Source organism: Euprymna scolopes, chromosome 20 (genome assembly GCF_053919585.1).
Source record: "Euprymna scolopes isolate OS-2025 chromosome 20, ASM5391958v1, whole genome shotgun sequence".
NCBI classification, from domain to species: domain Eukaryota; kingdom Metazoa; phylum Mollusca; class Cephalopoda; order Sepiida; family Sepiolidae; genus Euprymna; species Euprymna scolopes.
In genome coordinates this window covers 76,718,876-76,738,456 of record NC_136501.1, presented here as the reverse complement: position 1 = coordinate 76,738,456, position 19,581 = coordinate 76,718,876, and the positions used below count along the sequence as shown (strand labels likewise).

At 27.5% G+C, this 19,581-nt stretch overlaps 1 protein-coding gene across 1 annotated transcript in view; it reads left to right on the top strand.

Annotated features, from left to right (window-relative positions):
• Positions 1–19,581, top strand: part of LOC145241466 (Golgi-associated plant pathogenesis-related protein 1-like) — a 45,399-nt gene that overhangs the window by 9,328 nt on the left and 16,490 nt on the right. Inside the window, exon 2 of the mRNA XM_080104447.1 lies at positions 7,659–7,820. Within this exon, the coding sequence (XP_079960573.1) occupies positions 7,659–7,820 (162 nt within the window). The remainder of the gene's footprint in view (positions 1–7,658; positions 7,821–19,581) is intronic.

Here is a 19,581-nt window from a genome sequence, read left to right as displayed (position 1 = left end):
TGATAATTAAGAATAAAAGTGTCATAGCATAAGAAATTTCAAATACGAACAGAGAATCTCTAATTAGTTTTATCTTTTAAAGCGCCTAAAGACAGGCGATGCAAATAAAAAAGTGCAGTTATACTTTGGCAGACGCCATTTAAAAAGTGAAGACAACAAAAAATGTAAGAAACAAAGAGAAATACGATAAACGCTTACATAAGAATTTTGCAACGATAAAAGATTTCGTCGATTTCGCCAACTTGGTTTAAATCCGAAGATTTATGTTGGTATTAGTTTCCCGATATTTTTCTAGTCAGAATTCTTCCTAGAAAGAAATAAGATACTTATAGGAGAGACCACGTGAAGGTTGTTGACATCCAAAACGAAACGTGATTTTTGTAGAACGAACTTGATTCGAACTTGGCTTGTCAATCCGTGTCCTTAACCACTGATACACCGTCACCACCTCGCCCGCCAATGAAACAGAAATGACTCAACGGCTGCAGCTCATGAACACTAACCCAATTCATAACTTGCACATGGCTGATACTTTGTTGACTTCAGAAAAGCAATACAATGAACTTCCTTTAATTAAAAACATTAAAAAAAACCTAAAAACATTATCCTCTTCTATGTTAAAGAATAAAACAATAAAAACATTATCCTCTTCTATTTTAAAGAATATAACAATAAAAACATTATCCTCTTCTATTTTAAAGAATAAAACAATAAAAACATTATCCTCTTCTATTTTAAAGAATAAAACAATAAAAACATTATCCTCTTCTATTTTAAAGAATAAAACAATAAAAACATTATCCTCTTCTATGTTAAAGAATAAAACAATAAAAACATTATCCTCTTCTATGTTAAAGAATAAAACAATAAAAACATTATCCTCTTCTATGTTAAAGAATATAACAATAAAAACATTATCCTCTTCTATGTTAAGGAATAAAACAATAAAAACATTATCCTCTTCTATGTTAAAGAATAAAACAATAAAAACATTATCCTCTTCTATGTTAAAGAATAAAACAATAAAAACATTATCCTCTTCTATGTTAAAGAATAAAACAATAAAAACATTATCCTCTTCTATTTTAAAGAATAAAACAATAAAAACATTATCCTCTTCTATGTTAAAGAATAAAATAATAAAAACATTATCCTCTTCAATGTTAAGGAATATAACAATAAAAACATTATCCTCTTCTATTTTAAAGAATAAAACAATAAAAACATTATCCTCTTCTATGTTAAAGAATAAAACAATAAAAACATTATCCTCTTCTATGTTAAAGAATAAAACAATAAAAACATTATCCTCTTCTATTTTAAAGAATAAAACAATAAAAACATTATCGTCTTCTATGTTAAAGAATAAAACAATAAAAACATTATCCTCTTCTATGTTAAAGAATAAAACAATAAAAACATTATCCTCTTCTATGTTAAAGAATAAAACAATAAAAACATTATAGTCTTCTATTTTAAAGAATAAAACAATAAAAACATTATCCTCTTCTATGTTAAAGAATAAAACAATAAAAACATTATCCTCTTCTATGTTAAAGAATAAAACAATAAAAACCTTATCCTCTTCTATGTTAAAGGATATAACAATAAAAACATTATCCTCTTCTATGTTAAAGAATAAAACAATAAAAACATTATCCTCTTCTATTTTAAAGGATATAACAATAAAAACATTATCCTCTTCTATGTTAAAGAATAAAATAATAAAAACATTTTCCTCTTCTATGTTAAAGAATATAACAATAAAAACATTATCCTCTTCTATGTTAAAGAATATAACAATAAAAACATTATCCTCTTCTATGTTAAAGAATATAACAATAAAAACATTATCCTCTTCTATTTTAAAGAATAAAATAATAAAAACATTATCCTCTTCTATGTTAAAGAATAAAACAATAAAAACGTTATCCTCTTCTATGTTAAAGAATAAAACAATAAAAACATTATAGTCTTCTATGTTAAAGAGTATAACAATAAAAACATTATCCTCTTCTATTTTAAAGAATAAAACAATAAAAACATTATCCTCTTCTATGTTAAAGAATAAAACAATAAAAACATTATAGTCTTCTATTTTAAAGAATAAAACAATAAAAACATTATCCTCTTCTATTTTAAAGAATAAAACAATAAAAACATTATCCTCTTCTATGTTAAAGAATATAACAATAAAAACATTATCCTCTTCTATGTTAAAGAATAAAACATTAAAAACATTATCCTCTTCTATGTTAAAGAATAAAACAATAAAAACATTATCCTCTTCTATGTTAAAGAATAAAACAATAAAAACATTATAGTCTTCTATTTTAAAGAATAAAACAATAAAAACATTATCCTCTTCTATTTTAAAGAATAAAACAATAAAAACATTATCCTCTTCTATGTTAAAGAATATAACAATAAAAACATTATCCTCTTCTTTTTTAAAGAATAAAACATTAAAAAATTTATCCTCTTCTATGTTAAAGAATAAAACAATAAAAACATTATCCTCTTCTATGTTAAAGAATAAAACAATAAAAACATTATCCTCTTCTATTTTAAAGAATAAAACAATAAAAACATTATCCTCTTCTATGTTAAAGAATATAACAATAAAAACATTATCCTCTTCTATTTTAAAGAATAAAACAATAAAAACATTATCCTCTTCTATTTTAAAGAATAAAATAATAAAAACATTATCCTCTTCTATGTTAAAGAATATAACAATAAAAACATTATCCTCTTCTATTTTAAAGAATAAAACAATAAAAACATTATCCTTTCTATGTTAAAGAATAAAATAATAAAAACATTATCCTCTTCTATTTTAAAGAATAAAACAATAAAAATATTATCCTCTTCTATGTTAAAGAATAAAATAATAAAAACATTATCCTCTTCTATGTTAAAGAATAAAACAATAAAAACATTATCCTTTCTATGTTAAAGAATAAAACAATAAAAACATTATCCTCTTCTATGTTAAAGAATAAAACAATAAAAATATTATCCTCTTCTATGTTAAAGAATAAAATAATAAAAACATTATCCTCTTCTATTTTAAAGAATAAAACAATAAAAACATTATCCTCTTCTATGTTAAAGAATAAAACAATAAAAACATTATAGTCTTCTATGTTAAAGAATAAAACAATAAAAACGTTATCCTCTTCTATGTTAAAGAATAAAACAATAAAAACATTATCCTCTTCTATGTTAAAGAATATAACAATAAAAACATTATCCTCTTCTATGTTAAAGAATAAAACAATAAAAACATTATCCTCTTCTATTTTAAAGAATAAAACAATAAAAACATTATCCTCTTCTATGTTAAAGAATAAAATAATAAAAACATTATCCTCTTCTATTTTAAAGAATAAAACAATAAAAACATTATCGTCTTCTATGTTAAAGAATAAAACAATAAAAACATTATCCTCTTCTATGTTAAAGAATAAAACAATAAAAACATTATCCTCTTCTATGTTAAAGAATAAAACAATAAAAACATTATAGTCTTCTATTTTAAAGAATAAAACAATAAAAACATTATCCTCTTCTATGTTAAAGAATAAAACAATAAAAACATTATCCTCTTCTATGTTAAAGAATAAAACAATAAAAACCTTATCCTCTTCTATGTTAAAGGATATAACAATAAAAACATTATCCTCTTCTATGTTAAAGAATAAAACAATAAAAACATTATCCTCTTCTATTTTAAAGGATATAACAATAAAAACATTATCCTCTTCTATGTTAAAGAATAAAATAATAAAAACATTTTCCTCTTCTATGTTAAAGAATATAACAATAAAAACATTATCCTCTTCTATGTTAAAGAATATAACAATAAAAACATTATCCTCTTCTATGTTAAAGAATATAACAATAAAAACATTATCCTCTTCTATTTTAAAGAATAAAATAATAAAAACATTATCCTCTTCTATGTTAAAGAATAAAACAATAAAAACGTTATCCTCTTCTATGTTAAAGAATAAAACAATAAAAACATTATAGTCTTCTATGTTAAAGAGTATAACAATAAAAACATTATCCTCTTCTATTTTAAAGAATAAAACAATAAAAACATTATCCTCTTCTATGTTAAAGAATAAAACAATAAAAACATTATAGTCTTCTATTTTAAAGAATAAAACAATAAAAACATTATCCTCTTCTATTTTAAAGAATAAAACAATAAAAACATTATCCTCTTCTATGTTAAAGAATATAACAATAAAAACATTATCCTCTTCTATGTTAAAGAATAAAACATTAAAAACATTATCCTCTTCTATGTTAAAGAATAAAACAATAAAAACATTATCCTCTTCTATGTTAAAGAATAAAACAATAAAAACATTATAGTCTTCTATTTTAAAGAATAAAACAATAAAAACATTATCCTCTTCTATTTTAAAGAATAAAACAATAAAAACATTATCCTCTTCTATGTTAAAGAATATAACAATAAAAACATTATCCTCTTCTTTTTTAAAGAATAAAACATTAAAAAATTTATCCTCTTCTATGTTAAAGAATAAAACAATAAAAACATTATCCTCTTCTATGTTAAAGAATAAAACAATAAAAACATTATCCTCTTCTATTTTAAAGAATAAAACAATAAAAACATTATCCTCTTCTATGTTAAAGAATATAACAATAAAAACATTATCCTCTTCTATTTTAAAGAATAAAACAATAAAAACATTATCCTCTTCTATTTTAAAGAATAAAATAATAAAAACATTATCCTCTTCTATGTTAAAGAATATAACAATAAAAACATTATCCTCTTCTATTTTAAAGAATAAAACAATAAAAACATTATCCTTTCTATGTTAAAGAATAAAATAATAAAAACATTATCCTCTTCTATTTTAAAGAATAAAACAATAAAAATATTATCCTCTTCTATGTTAAAGAATAAAATAATAAAAACATTATCCTCTTCTATGTTAAAGAATAAAACAATAAAAACATTATCCTTTCTATGTTAAAGAATAAAACAATAAAAACATTATCCTCTTCTATGTTAAAGAATAAAACAATAAAAATATTATCCTCTTCTATGTTAAAGAATAAAATAATAAAAACATTATCCTCTTCTATTTTAAAGAATAAAACAATAAAAACATTATCCTCTTCTATGTTAAAGAATAAAACAATAAAAACATTATAGTCTTCTATGTTAAAGAATAAAACAATAAAAACGTTATCCTCTTCTATGTTAAAGAATAAAACAATAAAAACATTATCCTCTTCTATGTTAAAGAATATAACAATAAAAACATTATCCTCTTCTATGTTAAAGAATAAAACAATAAAAACATTATCCTCTTCTATTTTAAAGAATAAAACAATAAAAACATTATCCTCTTCTATGTTAAAGAATAAAATAATAAAAACATTATCCTCTTCTATGTTAAAGAATATAACAATAAAAACATTATCCTCTTCTATGTTAAAGAATATAACAATAAAAACATTATCCTCTTCTATGTTAAAGAATATAACAATAAAAACGTTATCCTCTTCTATGTTAAAGAATAAAACAATAAAAACATTATCCTCTTCTATGTTAAAGAATATAACAATAAAAACATTATCCTCTTCTATTTTAAAGAATATAACAATAAAAACATTATCCTCTTCTATGTTAAAGAATATAACAATAAAAACATTATAGTCTTCTATTTTAAAGAATAAAACAATAAAAACATTATAGTCTTCTATGTTAAAGAATAAAACAATAAAAACATTATCCTCTTCTATGTTAAAGAATATAACAATAAAAACATTATCCTCTTCTATTTTAAAGAATAAAACAATAAAAACATTATCCTCTTCTGTGTTAAACAATATAACAATAAAAACATTATCCTCTTCTATGTTAAAGAATATAACAATAAAAACATTATCCTCTTCTATTTTTAAGAATAAAACAATAAAAACATTATCCTCTTCTATTTTAAAGAATAAAACAATAAAAACATTATCCTCTTCTATTTTAAAGAATAAAACAATAAAAATATTATCCTCTTCTATGTTAAAGAATATAACAATAAAAACATTATCCTCTTCTATTTTAAAGAATAAAACAATAAAAACATTATCCTCTTCTATTTTAAAGAATAAAATAATAAAAACATTATCCTCTTCTATGTTAAAGAATAAAATAATAAAAACATTATCCTCTTCTATGTTAAAGAATAAAACAATAAAAACATTATCCTCTTCTATGTTAAAGAATAAAACAATAAAAACATTATAGTCTTCTATGTTAAAGAATAAAACAATAAAAACGTTATCCTCTTCTATGTTAAAGAATAAAACAATAAAAACATTATCCTCTTCTATGTTAAAGAATATAACAATAAAAACATTATCCTCTTCTATGTTAAAGAATAAAACAATAAAAACATTATAGTCTTCTATGTTAAAGAATAAAACAATAAAAACGTTATCCTCTTCTATGTTAAAGAATAAAACAATAAAAACATTATAGTCTTCTATGTTAAAGAATATAACAATAAAAACATTATCCTCTTCTATTTTAAAGAATAAAACAATAAAAACATTATCCTCTTCTATGTTAAAGAATAAAACAATAAAAACATTATAGTCTTCTATGTTAAAGAATAAAACAATAAAAACGTTATCCTCTTCTATGTTAAAGAATAAAACAATAAAAACATTATAGTCTTCTATGTTAAAGAATAAAACAATAAAAACATTATAGTCTTCTATGTAAAAGAATAAAACAATAAAAACATTATAGTCTTCTATGTTAAAGAATAAAACAATAAAAACATTATCCTCTTCTATGTTAAAGAATAAAACAATAAAAACATTATAGTCTTCTATGTTAAAGAATAAAACAATAAAAACATTATAGTCTTCTATGTTAAAGAATAAAACAATAAAAACGTTATCCTCTTCTATGTTAAAGAATAAAACAATAAAAACATTATCCTCTTCTATGTTAAAGGATATAACAATAAAAACATTATCCTCTTCTATGTTAAAGAATAAAACAATAAAAACATTATCCTCTTCTATGTTAAAGAATAAAACAATAAAAACATTATCCTCTTCTATTTTAAAGAATAAAATAATAAAAACATTATCCTCTTCTATGTTAAAGAATAAAATAATAAAAACATTATCCTCTTCTATTTTAAAGAATAAAACAATAAAAACATTATCCTCTTCTATGTTAAAGAATAAAACAATAAAAACGCATAAATTGAAAAATAATACAAAAATTAATTGAACAAAAATCATTTGTTTTATTATCTTAATAATCAAAACAACCACAACAACCTCAAAAGAAAAAAAAACATAAAAATTAATAAAAAAAACAATTTTTCTCGAAGTTTCTCATTTTTTCAGTTCGGGTTGTACTTTTTGTCAATATTCGTGACTGTTACGAGAGTCTCCTTTCAAAACCAGAATTGATGACGTAGGTAATAAATAGTCATCCAATAATTTAAACAAGAATCTAATAAAAAAACGCGAAAAATTAGTTAGTAATATCAAATGAAATTGACAACGTCGTTCATAGTTTGTGAAACTGAAATGTTAACGTTATATAACAATCCATTTACAGCATTTTGATGTTATACTTTTAGGCTTCAGATTATTCAAGAAGGAAGTTGTGTATGCCCAGAACCAGTACCGGGTTACTCATGGATGCCCGGAATTGGCCATGGCCGAAGAACTGGGGCAGGAGGCGCAGAAATGGGCAGAAACGATCGCTGATAAAGGATATCTACAATACAGTGAGATGACCGGTACGTATGTAACAAAAACGTCACAATACGACAGAGGGAACATTTGATGAAATATATTAATGCTGTACTGTTATTTATTATAAAATATATTATGATTCCCCTTTCTCTTTTTCTCTAGCCCTCCAGTTTTTATGAATAGTTGGTCAACAACAATTGAATTTGCTAAATCAAGTGTTTTAACTATGACCACGTGCTGTTTTTTACGGTTTTGTTTACATGTATGCATGCGTTGAGCATTTTGGAAGAAGTTTGTGGAGATAAAATGTCATGTTGAATTTTAGATCGAAAATAATTATTTTAATTATAGTTCTGGGTGATTATGTCGAAAAGGGATCAGTTTAAAGCCACAAAACCTCGGAATCTTGCAAAATTGGTGCGGCATTACACAAAGTGCAGGAGGAATTGGTGATTTGCAAAGAAAGGTCATCAACGATTCTCTGGTGGATAGAATACTCTTCCAACGACTGATTATCAAGCTAGGCTTTATCAAGCAGTTCACCAAGGATGGTGACTGCTGTCATCAATTGAAATGAATGGCTCTTGTCTTGGGGAGGCTCCGTGTTTTGACAAACTTCTGGGTTTGACCTTTACTCCTGATCTGAAATGGAACACGTACATCAAATCTGTTGCCAATGCTGCTGGAAAAATGGTGGGATCGTTCAATTGCTCCAGTAGACACCTCCCTGCTGATGCAATTCTCTACCTGTATAAAAGCCAAGTACGTCCAATGATGGAGTACTGTTGCCACATCTGGACAGGAAATGCTAGAAATATCTTATCCTGCTTTGACAGAGTTCAAAATAGACTATTGTAGTCTAGTAGGGGATGCTCTTTTTTCTTCCTTGCAGCCTCTTTCCCACAGAAGAGACGCTGCGAGCCTATCTGTTTTATCGATATTTTTATAGCAAGTGCTTGTCTGAGCTCTAATCTATGGTTACCCTGCTCTGACTTTTACAAAAAAAAAACACTCCTCTAACTGAAACCACTATCAATAATTCGCCCCCCCCCACTCTTTATCTGTGCTGAATCTAAACGGAGATTCCATGAACAAAGCTTCTTTCTTAGAACGGCACACCTGTAAACACTGTTCCGTTTTCCTGCTTTCCAACTGACTGGTTGTCTTCAAGTCCAACGTGAACAAGTGCTTGATGAACTATCCCCTTAACTAATCCAATTTCCCAAATTTCCATCACTAACGACTACTACGATATTTTTCCATTGACTACTGTACACTAATTAACCCTTATCCTCGAGTGGCCGCCTAGCCTTGATAAGCGGCGACACTTTTGTAAAAAAAAGATGTTATTTACTTTTTTGTTTGCGATACTTTTGAATGAATTTAATTATTTATAGGAAACTGCATTTATATATATATATATATATATATATATATATATATATATATATATATATATATAAAATGGGTTAATAAATTCCAGCGAAAGAAAGATGTTCTGACGAGGACGCATCACAGACCGTCTGAAACGCGCGTAAACGATTTCAATGACTTAAAAACATTATTACAATGATCCAAACATAATTCTCAATGAAAAACCAAGACACGGAATAATAAAATAATGTTAAAAAATACACATTGTTGGTGACTACTCCCTTATTTAAATATATATATATATATACATATACATATATATATATTGTTTTAGTAAAATATATTTTTTGAATATATTTCATACTTTTTGTATACCGATCCAGTTTGTTTAGAAGCTCAATGTATATCAAACATAACAAAAGAGCATATATAAAAGAATAACAGTATAGTCACATTCCAAGATGCAAATATTTATTTTCATGTAAAACAGCTCCCCCAGCATGTTAAAATTTTCGTACATTTTTTATAGATCCGTTTGTTATGCAGAAACAAACGGTAATTATTATGTCGATACTGTCTCTTTTTGTACATGTCCTCTTCAGAAAAATTAGAAATTATTTGCTTAGATAGAAAAATGCCTTTCCGATTGGGTTTTATGTGTTGATTTAGTTTAGTTTTCTAATTCTTTTATTCTATTTCGTTTTGCGTATATATAGTCATATGGAAATAAAGTTTATTCTGTGTAAATTTTTTTTTACTATTCCACTTCCATTAAATGGGTTTAGGAGGTTTTTAAAGTTTAGAATCTCAGATTTCCAATTCAGATATAATTTACACGGCCTGACCTACTATTCTCAACTTTACGAAGTAGCAATTTCTCTGAACACCCAGTGCTGATTTATTCGACATTCTTTGTTATCGAATGTACTTTTATTGTTGTAATATATGGATTTAAAGTCTAAGGGGTCTTATTTAGCGAGTACTTCTTTCCGACTTTCTATGGCAAGTATTATGGATAAGTACATGGTGCTGTTTAGGCATTTATTTTTAGTAGAAAACGTGCACAAGTTTTACGGTTACAGCTGTTACATTTTGGTGATTGCGATTAGGATTTTTATTACTATTTACGGTGGTTACATTTTAGTTCTTCTTACTGCTATTTTTATTGTTGATATATTGGTCAATTTTTTACGCATTTTGTCATTATTTTTCTCATTTATTATTTTGCTATTGTGTGCTTTAATTGTCATTTCTATTATGACCATAAATTACATTTTTGCCTAAAAACATTGTAAATAATTTTCTTTCTGTTTGTGCATCTAAAACTAAACGGAACCTCTGTAAGTAAAGTTTTCTCCCAAAAGAAATGCAAGTCTACGGAACATAATATCTACAGGCTGCTTCCAATCTGATGGTTACTTTCTAATCTAAATATAACATGGTTATTTCCCAATCTAAATATAGCGTGATTATTTTTCAATCTAAATATAACATGGTTATTTTTCAATCTTAATTTAACATGGTTATTTTTCAATCTAAATATAACATGGTAATTTTTCAATCTAAATATAACATGGTTATTTTCCAATCTAAATATAACATGGTTATTTTTCAATCTTAATTTAACATGGTAATTTTTCAATCTAAATATAACATGGTTATTTTCCAATCTAAATATAATATGGTTATTTTTCAATCTTAATTTAACATGGTTATTTTCCAATCTAAATATAACATGGTTATTTTTCAATCTAAATATAACACGGTTATTTTCCAATCTAAATATAACATGGTTATTTTTCAATCTAAATATAACATGGTTATTTTCCAATCTAAATATAACATGATTATTTTTCAATCTTAATATAACATGGTTATTTTCCAATCTAAATATAACATGGTTATTTTCCAATCTAAATATAACATGGTTATTTTTCAATCTAAATATAACATGGTTATTTTTCAATCTAAATATAACATGGTTATTTTTCAATCTAAATATAACATTATCATTTTCAAATCTAAATATAACATGGTTATTTTTCAATCTAAATATAACATGGTTATTTTTCAATCTAAATATAACATGGTTATTTTTCAATCTAAATATAATATGGTTATTTTTCAATCTAAATATAACATGGTTATTTTTCAATCTAAATATAACATGGTTGTTTTTCAATCTAAATATAACATGGTTATTTTTCAATCTAAATATAATATGGTTATTTTTCAATCTAAATATAACATGGTTATTTTCCAATCTAAATATAATATAGTTATTTTTCAGTCAAAATATAACATGGTTATTTTTCAATCTAAATATAACATGGTTATTTTTCAGTCAAAATATAACATGGTTATTTTTCAATCTAAATATAACATGGTTATTTTCCAATCTAAATATAATATGGTTATTTTTCAATCTAAATATAACATTATCATTTTCAAATCTAAATATAACATGGTTATTTTTCAATCTAAATATAATATGGTTATTTTTCAATCTAAATATAACATTATCATTTTCAAATCTAAATATAACATGGTTATTTTTCAATCTAAATATAATATGGTTATTTTTCAATCTAAATATAACATTATCATTTTCAAATCTAAATATAACATGGTTATTTTTCAATCTAAATATAATATGGTTATTTTTCAATCTAAATATAACATGGTTATTTTCCAATCTAAATATAACATGGTTATTTTTCAATCTAAATATAATATGGTTATTTTTCAATCTAAATATAACATGCTTATTTTTCAATCTAAATATAACATGGTTATTTTCCAATCTTAATATAACATGGTTATTTTCCAATCTTAATATAACATGGTTGTTTTAAAATCTAAATATAACATGGTTATTTTCCAATCTAAATATAACATGGTTATTTTTCTGTCTAAATATAACATGGTTATTTTTCAGTCTAAATATAACATGGTTATTTTTCAATCTAAATATAATATGGTTATTTTTCAATCAAAATATAACATGGTTATTTTTCAATCTAAATATAACATGATTATTTTTCAATCTAAATATAACATGATTATTTTTCAATCTTAATATAACATGGTTATTTTCAAATATAAATATAACATGGTCATTTTCAAATCTAAATATAACATGTTTATTTTACACTCTAAATATAACATGGTTATTTTTCAATCTAAATATAACATGATTATTTTTCAATCAAAATATAACATGGTTATTTTTCAATCTAAATATAACATGATTATTTTTCAATGTTTTTTTCATGGTTATTTTCAAATATAAATAAAGCATGGTTATTTTTCAATCTAAATATAACATGGTTATTTTTCAATTTAAATATAACATGGTTATTTTCAAACATAAATATAATATGATTATTTTTCAATATAAATATAACATGATTATTTTTCAATATAAATATAACATGATTATTTTTCAATCTAAATATAACATGGTTATTTTTCAATCTAAATATAACATGGTTATTTTTCAGTCAAAATATAACATGATTATTTTACAATCTAAATATAACATGGTCATTTTCCAATCTAAATATAACATGATCATTTTCAAATCTAAATATAACATGGTTATTTTTTAATCTCAATTTAACATGGTTACTTTTACATCTAAATATAACATGGTTATTTTCCAATCTAAATATAACATGGTGATTTTCCAATCTAAATATAATATGATTATTTTTTAATCTTAAGATAACATGGTTATTTTTCAATCTAAATATAGCATGATCATTTTCAAATCTAAATATAAAATAGTTATTATCAAATCTAAATATAAAATGGTTATTTTTCAATCTAAATATAACATAGTTATTTTCCAATCTAAATATAACATTGTTATTTTTCAATCTAAATATAACATAGTTATTTTCCGATCTAAATATAACATTGTTATTTTTCAATCTTAATATAACATGGTTATTTTTCAATCTAAATATAACATGGTTATTTTCCAGTCTAAATATAACATGGTTATTTTAAAATCAAAATATAACATTGGCATTTTTCTAATCTAAATATAACATTGTCATTTTCAAATCTTAATATAACATGGTTATTTTAAAATCTAAATATAACATTGGCATTTTTCTAATCTAAATATAACATTGTCATTTTCCAATCTAAATATAACATGGTATTTTAAAATCTAAATATAACATGGTCATTTTTCAATCTAAATATAACATGGTATTTTAAAATCTAAATATAACATGGTTATTTTAAAATCTAAATATAACATGATTATTTTAAAATCTAAATATAACATGCTTATTTTAAAATCTAAATATAACATGGTTATTTTTCAACCTAAATATAACATGGTTATTTTCCAATATAAATAAAAGATGGTTACTTTCCAATCTAAATATATGATGTTTATTTTCCAATCTATTATATTTATAACAAGATTACTTTCCAATTTAAATATAATATGGTTATTTTCCAATCTAAAATGTTTAATAATTTTTACAACTTTCCGTTCATTCTTCTCAATAACAGTTTGAGTAGGTTAATTTTCGAAAGTTTCTCCAAAATTGAATGTCATTGTTCAAATCGAAAATTGTTTAAATTTGTGAATCATGATAGCACGGGAACAACGGGCATCTTTAAATGGTCAACTTTGATTTCGTGCAATAATTATTTGATTGGAAAAGTTGAATTAAAAGCAAATGTGATTTCAGTAAAACAACGTGTGTGGTAATGTTGTCTTTATACAATTTTATTCTAGTAGTTAACATGACATTTCGAAAACATGACATTTCGAAAACATGACATTTCGAAAACACGACATTTCGAAAATAACATTGCTACAATAAAACATATTTTGCATTCCCAATCAATCGGCATAGTTTAGCAATTGCCACATTGCTGAAAAATGGTATTTTATCTTCGGAATCTAACCCATTGTAAGTTTTCAATAATCAAGGTTAGTTATATCAAATACAGACTATTAAATTAGATGATAATATGTATAAAACACGATGACCCCCCCCCGCCAAATAACTCCGTCCATTCAATCGTGAATAAAATTCGCACTATTTTCTGCAATCTAACTTTATTTGGTACAAATAAACTTTAAACTATTACTTGCTTGTCCGCTAGTTTTAGTCATGAAAATAAATATTTGTTTTATTGCCATTCATTGCTACGCACGGACAAAAAGCTGTGATAGTCTGCTTCAAGGAAATGAAATCGATGAATGTGGATTAAAGTTATTATTCCGTACTTAAAGAAGGAGTAATTTGTGCTGCTAGCTGAAGAAGCTACCATTGCAATGTACCCGGCATTGCCCGGTATTAAACGTAACGTTAAATTCATTAAATAAAAAAAAATGAAGTAAAAAAAAAAATACGGAAAGAAACTGAGATATGTGCATGTGAGTATGGTGTTTTATCTAAACAGTTCAATTTTTGTAAGTAAAAAATATACTCAAACTGAGATTGGAACCAAAACCTAAGTCAAGTACGATAAGCATTAGAACAGCTTGCCACGATCTTTAAAAAGTGTTTTCTAACTTATTATTCTCAACATAAGAAAGTTGTCATGTTTCACGACCGCGCGTGCGCAGTTGTAACAGTTAACAAACACCTAAAATTCCGGTGACCCCTCCCCCAGTAATAATTCTTCAATTTTCCACATATCTGAATACTCTATATATCAATTCTGAAGTCTGTAAGTCAAAAATTCGTGGAGTGTATATAGGTTAAGAGTTGTCCCTACAAACACACACATTCACACTTTTATCGATATATATATAACAATATAATAAATGTGAACGTACGTTTCACTAATCACGTTTGCAAATTTAAATTTCATGAAATTACTTAATTTAAAAACGAACTGCTAATAATCTATAATATAAATCTCACTTGTCTGTTAAAATGTATGTATGTATGTATGTATGTATGCATGCATGTATGTATGTCTGCCTAAAACTTTCGACGAGACGACGGATTTTCACGAGATTTTATTATTTTTTTTACAAGGTGGTCACCACTTATCAAGGCCCGGAAGCCACTCAGGGATAAGGGTTATTGTAAGTACAGTACGTTAGTGTGGATATTTAAAGTGTCTACTTAAGGGGGCGGTTCATCAGGAATTTGTTTACGTTGGACTTGAAGACATCCAAGTTGTAGTCAGGAGGGAAGCAGGCAGACGGAACAGAGTTCCACAGGCGTGCAGTTCCAAGAAAGAAGCTTTGTTCATGGAATCCGCGTTTTGATTTAGACACAGATATAGAGGGGGGGGAATTTTTCACAGTGGATTCAGCTAGACGGGTGTTTTTCATGAAAGATTGGCGAGGGGGGCCAGAGATTGGAGTTCAGATGAGCACCTGCCATGAAAATAACGATAAAACAAGGATAGGCTCGCAACGTCTCTTCTGTGGGAGAGAGGTTGCAGGGTAGAGAAAAGGGCATCCCCCACTAAGCCACAAAGTCTATTTTGTACTCTGTCAAGGCAGGATAGGCTGTTTTTAGCAGCTCCTGCCCAGATCAGGAGTAAAGGTCAAACCCAGAAGCTTGTCAAAACACGGGGCCTCACCCAGACGAGAGTCACCCATCCCAATTGATGCCAGATGGAGATCAGAGCGTTGATGATGTAAATATAGGAGTTTGGTTTTAGATGCATTAAAGGTAACCAGTCACGTCTTCCCCCACTGAACCACTCATTCGAGATAAGAGGAGAGAGAATCAGAGAGAGCTTTGTCATTTACAGCCTTTGATGTGTTGCTGTAGATGGTCGTGTCATCAGCATAGATGTCAACGAATGATTTAAGTATGTGTTCTGGGAGATCATTATTGATATAGATCAGGAAGAGAGTTGGGCCCAGGAGAAGCCTCATGTTTTGACGAGCTTTTGGGCTTGACCTTCACTCCTGATCTGAAATGGAACACGTACATCAAGTGTGTTGCAAAGGTCGCTGGAAAGATGGTGGGATCCTTCTACCGCTCCAGAAGATACTGCAGGCCTCTGATTTTTGTCCATCAACCACTACTCTTATGAGCCTATCAGAGAGAAATGATTTAATGATAGAGAGAATATTTCCAGTTATACCGTAGCTGGAGATCTTGTGAAGTAGGCCTTTATGTCATACTTTGTCGAAGGCCTTTGATATGTCAAGAGCAATTGCCCTGGAAAGGAAGCCTTTGTCAAGATATTCAATAATCCTATGAGATATAACCGTTAGCACATCTGCGGTAGATCTTGCAGAACGAAAACCATATTACGTGTCACTAAGAAGGTTATTTCTGCTGAGGTGGTTGACTATTTCTCTATTTAATATGGATTCCAGCAACTTACTCATGAGACACAGGAAACTTATTGGTCTGTACTGAGAGGGAGATGACTTACCACCTGAGTTCTTAAATACAGAGCGTAATGATGAGGTTTTCCAGGGTGTTGGAAAGCACATCGCCTTAAGGCAACAGTTAAACAGTTTCGTAAGTATGGGAGCAAGTTCTGGTTTAAGTTTTTTTAACACTATAATTGGAATGCCGTCGGGGTCAGTAGCTTTAATTAAATCAAGGTTCTTGATTAGCTTGACGACCTCATTCACAGATATTTGTATGTTACCTAGCGTGTTCTATGTTATAGGAGGAAATATGGGGAGTTGATGGCCTTCGTCGCATAGGGTAGAATTAGCTGCAAAGTTCTTGGCAAATAGTTTGGCCTTGTCTGAAGCTGAGGAGATGACCTCTGGTCCGGTGATAATAGTTGGGATAGAACCCACACTTCTGTTCAGAATCCTATTTGTTATTTACCAAAACTTGTTGGAACCAAGCCGCTGATCAGCTACTTTGGATTTAACAGACTGGGCATATAGCTCTCTTGCATTTTTTATTACTCTTTTACAGTGTTGCTGGCGTTCTTGAAAGCAGCTTTAGTCTCAGTGCATCTATTACGTTGGTAGCTATGGAAAAAGCGATTTCTGTGCGCGATGGCAACAGCACATTCTGAGGAGAACCATCGTTTTTAAGCTCGATTCTTCGGACGACAAGAATTAAAAAAATGGCTAAAACATGAATTCGTTCACCCTACACTGAGCACTTTTCTACTAGAAGAGGTCGCTTTTTTCGCCAATATTTTCGAACGTCATCCCCTCTTTTCAATTGACTAGCTTTAATTTTAACCTTTACCTATTCCGGTTTGGCAATGAACGCAATAGCAAAGACGTCACATTCTTTTTTTTTCACATTCTTTTCCTTTTTTGCGGTACGGGTTCGAGCCTTCCTGCCTACTATCATTTTTTCTTTTTTGCTCAACACACACCTCCAAACATCCGGGCAACGCCGAGCACCCGGCCTAATCTCTATATATAAAAGCGAAAATGTGTGTACGTATGTATGTATGTATGTATGTATGTATGTGTGTTTGTGTGTTCGCTAAAAACTTTCGACGGACAGAACAAAAATTCACAAACTCGGTATCATATTGAAGCTCCATCCTTCGCTCGAAAAATATCGAAAAATTGGCCCAAAACGTTCATTTTTTCACCCCGAAATCGACAATTTTCGACAGGGAGGAGTCAACAAAAACGGTCCTCCCGTGACGACGACCGGTTCTACGCATGCGTCAGATGACGTCATGACCAGATTTACTTGAAATAGTTGAAAAACAGACTAAATTTCATGTACGTGGCAGTAGCTCAGTTGGTTAGCGCGTTGGTTCATTATCTAAACGTTTTGGGTTCGAATCGTGGTGTGGGATGTCTTTTTTTCCGATTTTTAAATTTAAATATTGAACCAGTTTTATTTAAGCCATTTTTCACGTAACGTTCGTTTTTCTGTTTTTTTTTTTTTTACTTCGCTTATCCACCCCGACCACACACCCAAAAACACCCGGGTACCCACCGACTTTTAAAATTTGAATATCGAAACAAGCTTATTTAAGCCATTTTTCTTTTTTGTTTTTTTCGATTTTTACATTGAACATCGTTCGTTTGCCTTACGTTAGTTTTTTTTTGTGTTTCTTTTTCGATGTTTTGATTCCCCCCCCGCTTAAGTTTTAACATTGTTTTCTTTTTTTACTTCGCTTATAACAAACAAACCTGGTCATTGACCTCATTTGCTGAATAGCTATTGCTCTACGACTTCCGTGCGCGCACCTGCCCATTTGGTTCTTACTTAAATAAATAAAACATCTTTCAGTAACTCATTCTGGCTGTCTGATTTTATTTTCAAACTTCACCTCAGGGCTTTGGGTTCGACCCTACCAACTTTTACCCCCGCCCCCGGTTTCTTTTTTATTTAACAGCACACACACCTCCAAACACCCGGGCAACGCCGGGTATCCCCGCTAGTCTATATATATATAAGTGAAAATGTATTATGCATGTATGTATGTATGTATGTATGTATGTATGTATGTATGTATGTATGTGTGTGTGTTTGTATGTCTGCTAAAAACTTTCGACAGACAGAAGAGAAATTCACAAATTTGGTCTCATATGAAAGCTCAACCCTCCGGACGACAAATATCAAATTTTTGGCCCGAAAGGTCCACACTAAGTTAGTCAGCTGACCCTTTTTCTACAGGAGGGGGGGGGCAAAAAGTGACATTTTAATGATATTTATACGTAATTTAACAAACGCTGAGTCACGTGACCTTGATGTAAGCAAGCTATAATGAGGGTCTGTATGTGAAAACATTGATTATAATAAGAGGTTGTTATCGATAAAAAGTCAACTATCATACAATTTAAAATATTAACTTTCACGTTATGAAAACGTTATCAAAGTTATTAGCATGTTAAAAATAGTTAGATACGATAGTTAAACGAAAAATTACAAGCCAAAAATGTGAAGTAAAAAAAAATACGCTTAAAAATATTAACGATCGATGTTTTTACAAAGAAAACAAAGCCAAACGCCATTTTCTTTTTTAGTAACACTATTTCTCTTTATAGTAAGGAAGAGGGATAGAGAGAGAGAGGGAGAGGGGGGAGACACACACACACAGGGAGAGAGAGAGAAAGAGAGGGAGAGAGATGTCTAGACAGGAAACGAGATTCGTTTTACTATGTTTTAAAATGTAAACCTTACATATACGAAATGTGAGTGAATGGATTTGATCACATCCCAGGCATAAATCCTCGTTATTTTCCAGTAACGTTTGTTTTCATATTCCAAAAATCACATCTGAACTAAAAACATTATTTAGAAGGTCATCCTTATTTTCGAATGACGTTTATTTCTCTAAAGTTTGATATGCAAAGCATGGTCTCCTCCTTATTTTCTTAGTGGGGGTGGGGGCGAAAGATGAGACCGCTTGAATTCTAAGAACAGATACTACACTTTGATCTTAGGCAAAAGACGAAGTAACAGCTAAATTTTCTACACAGCATTATCTTCTATTATAGAAAAATACATAATTTATATTTATCGAGTACTACATAGA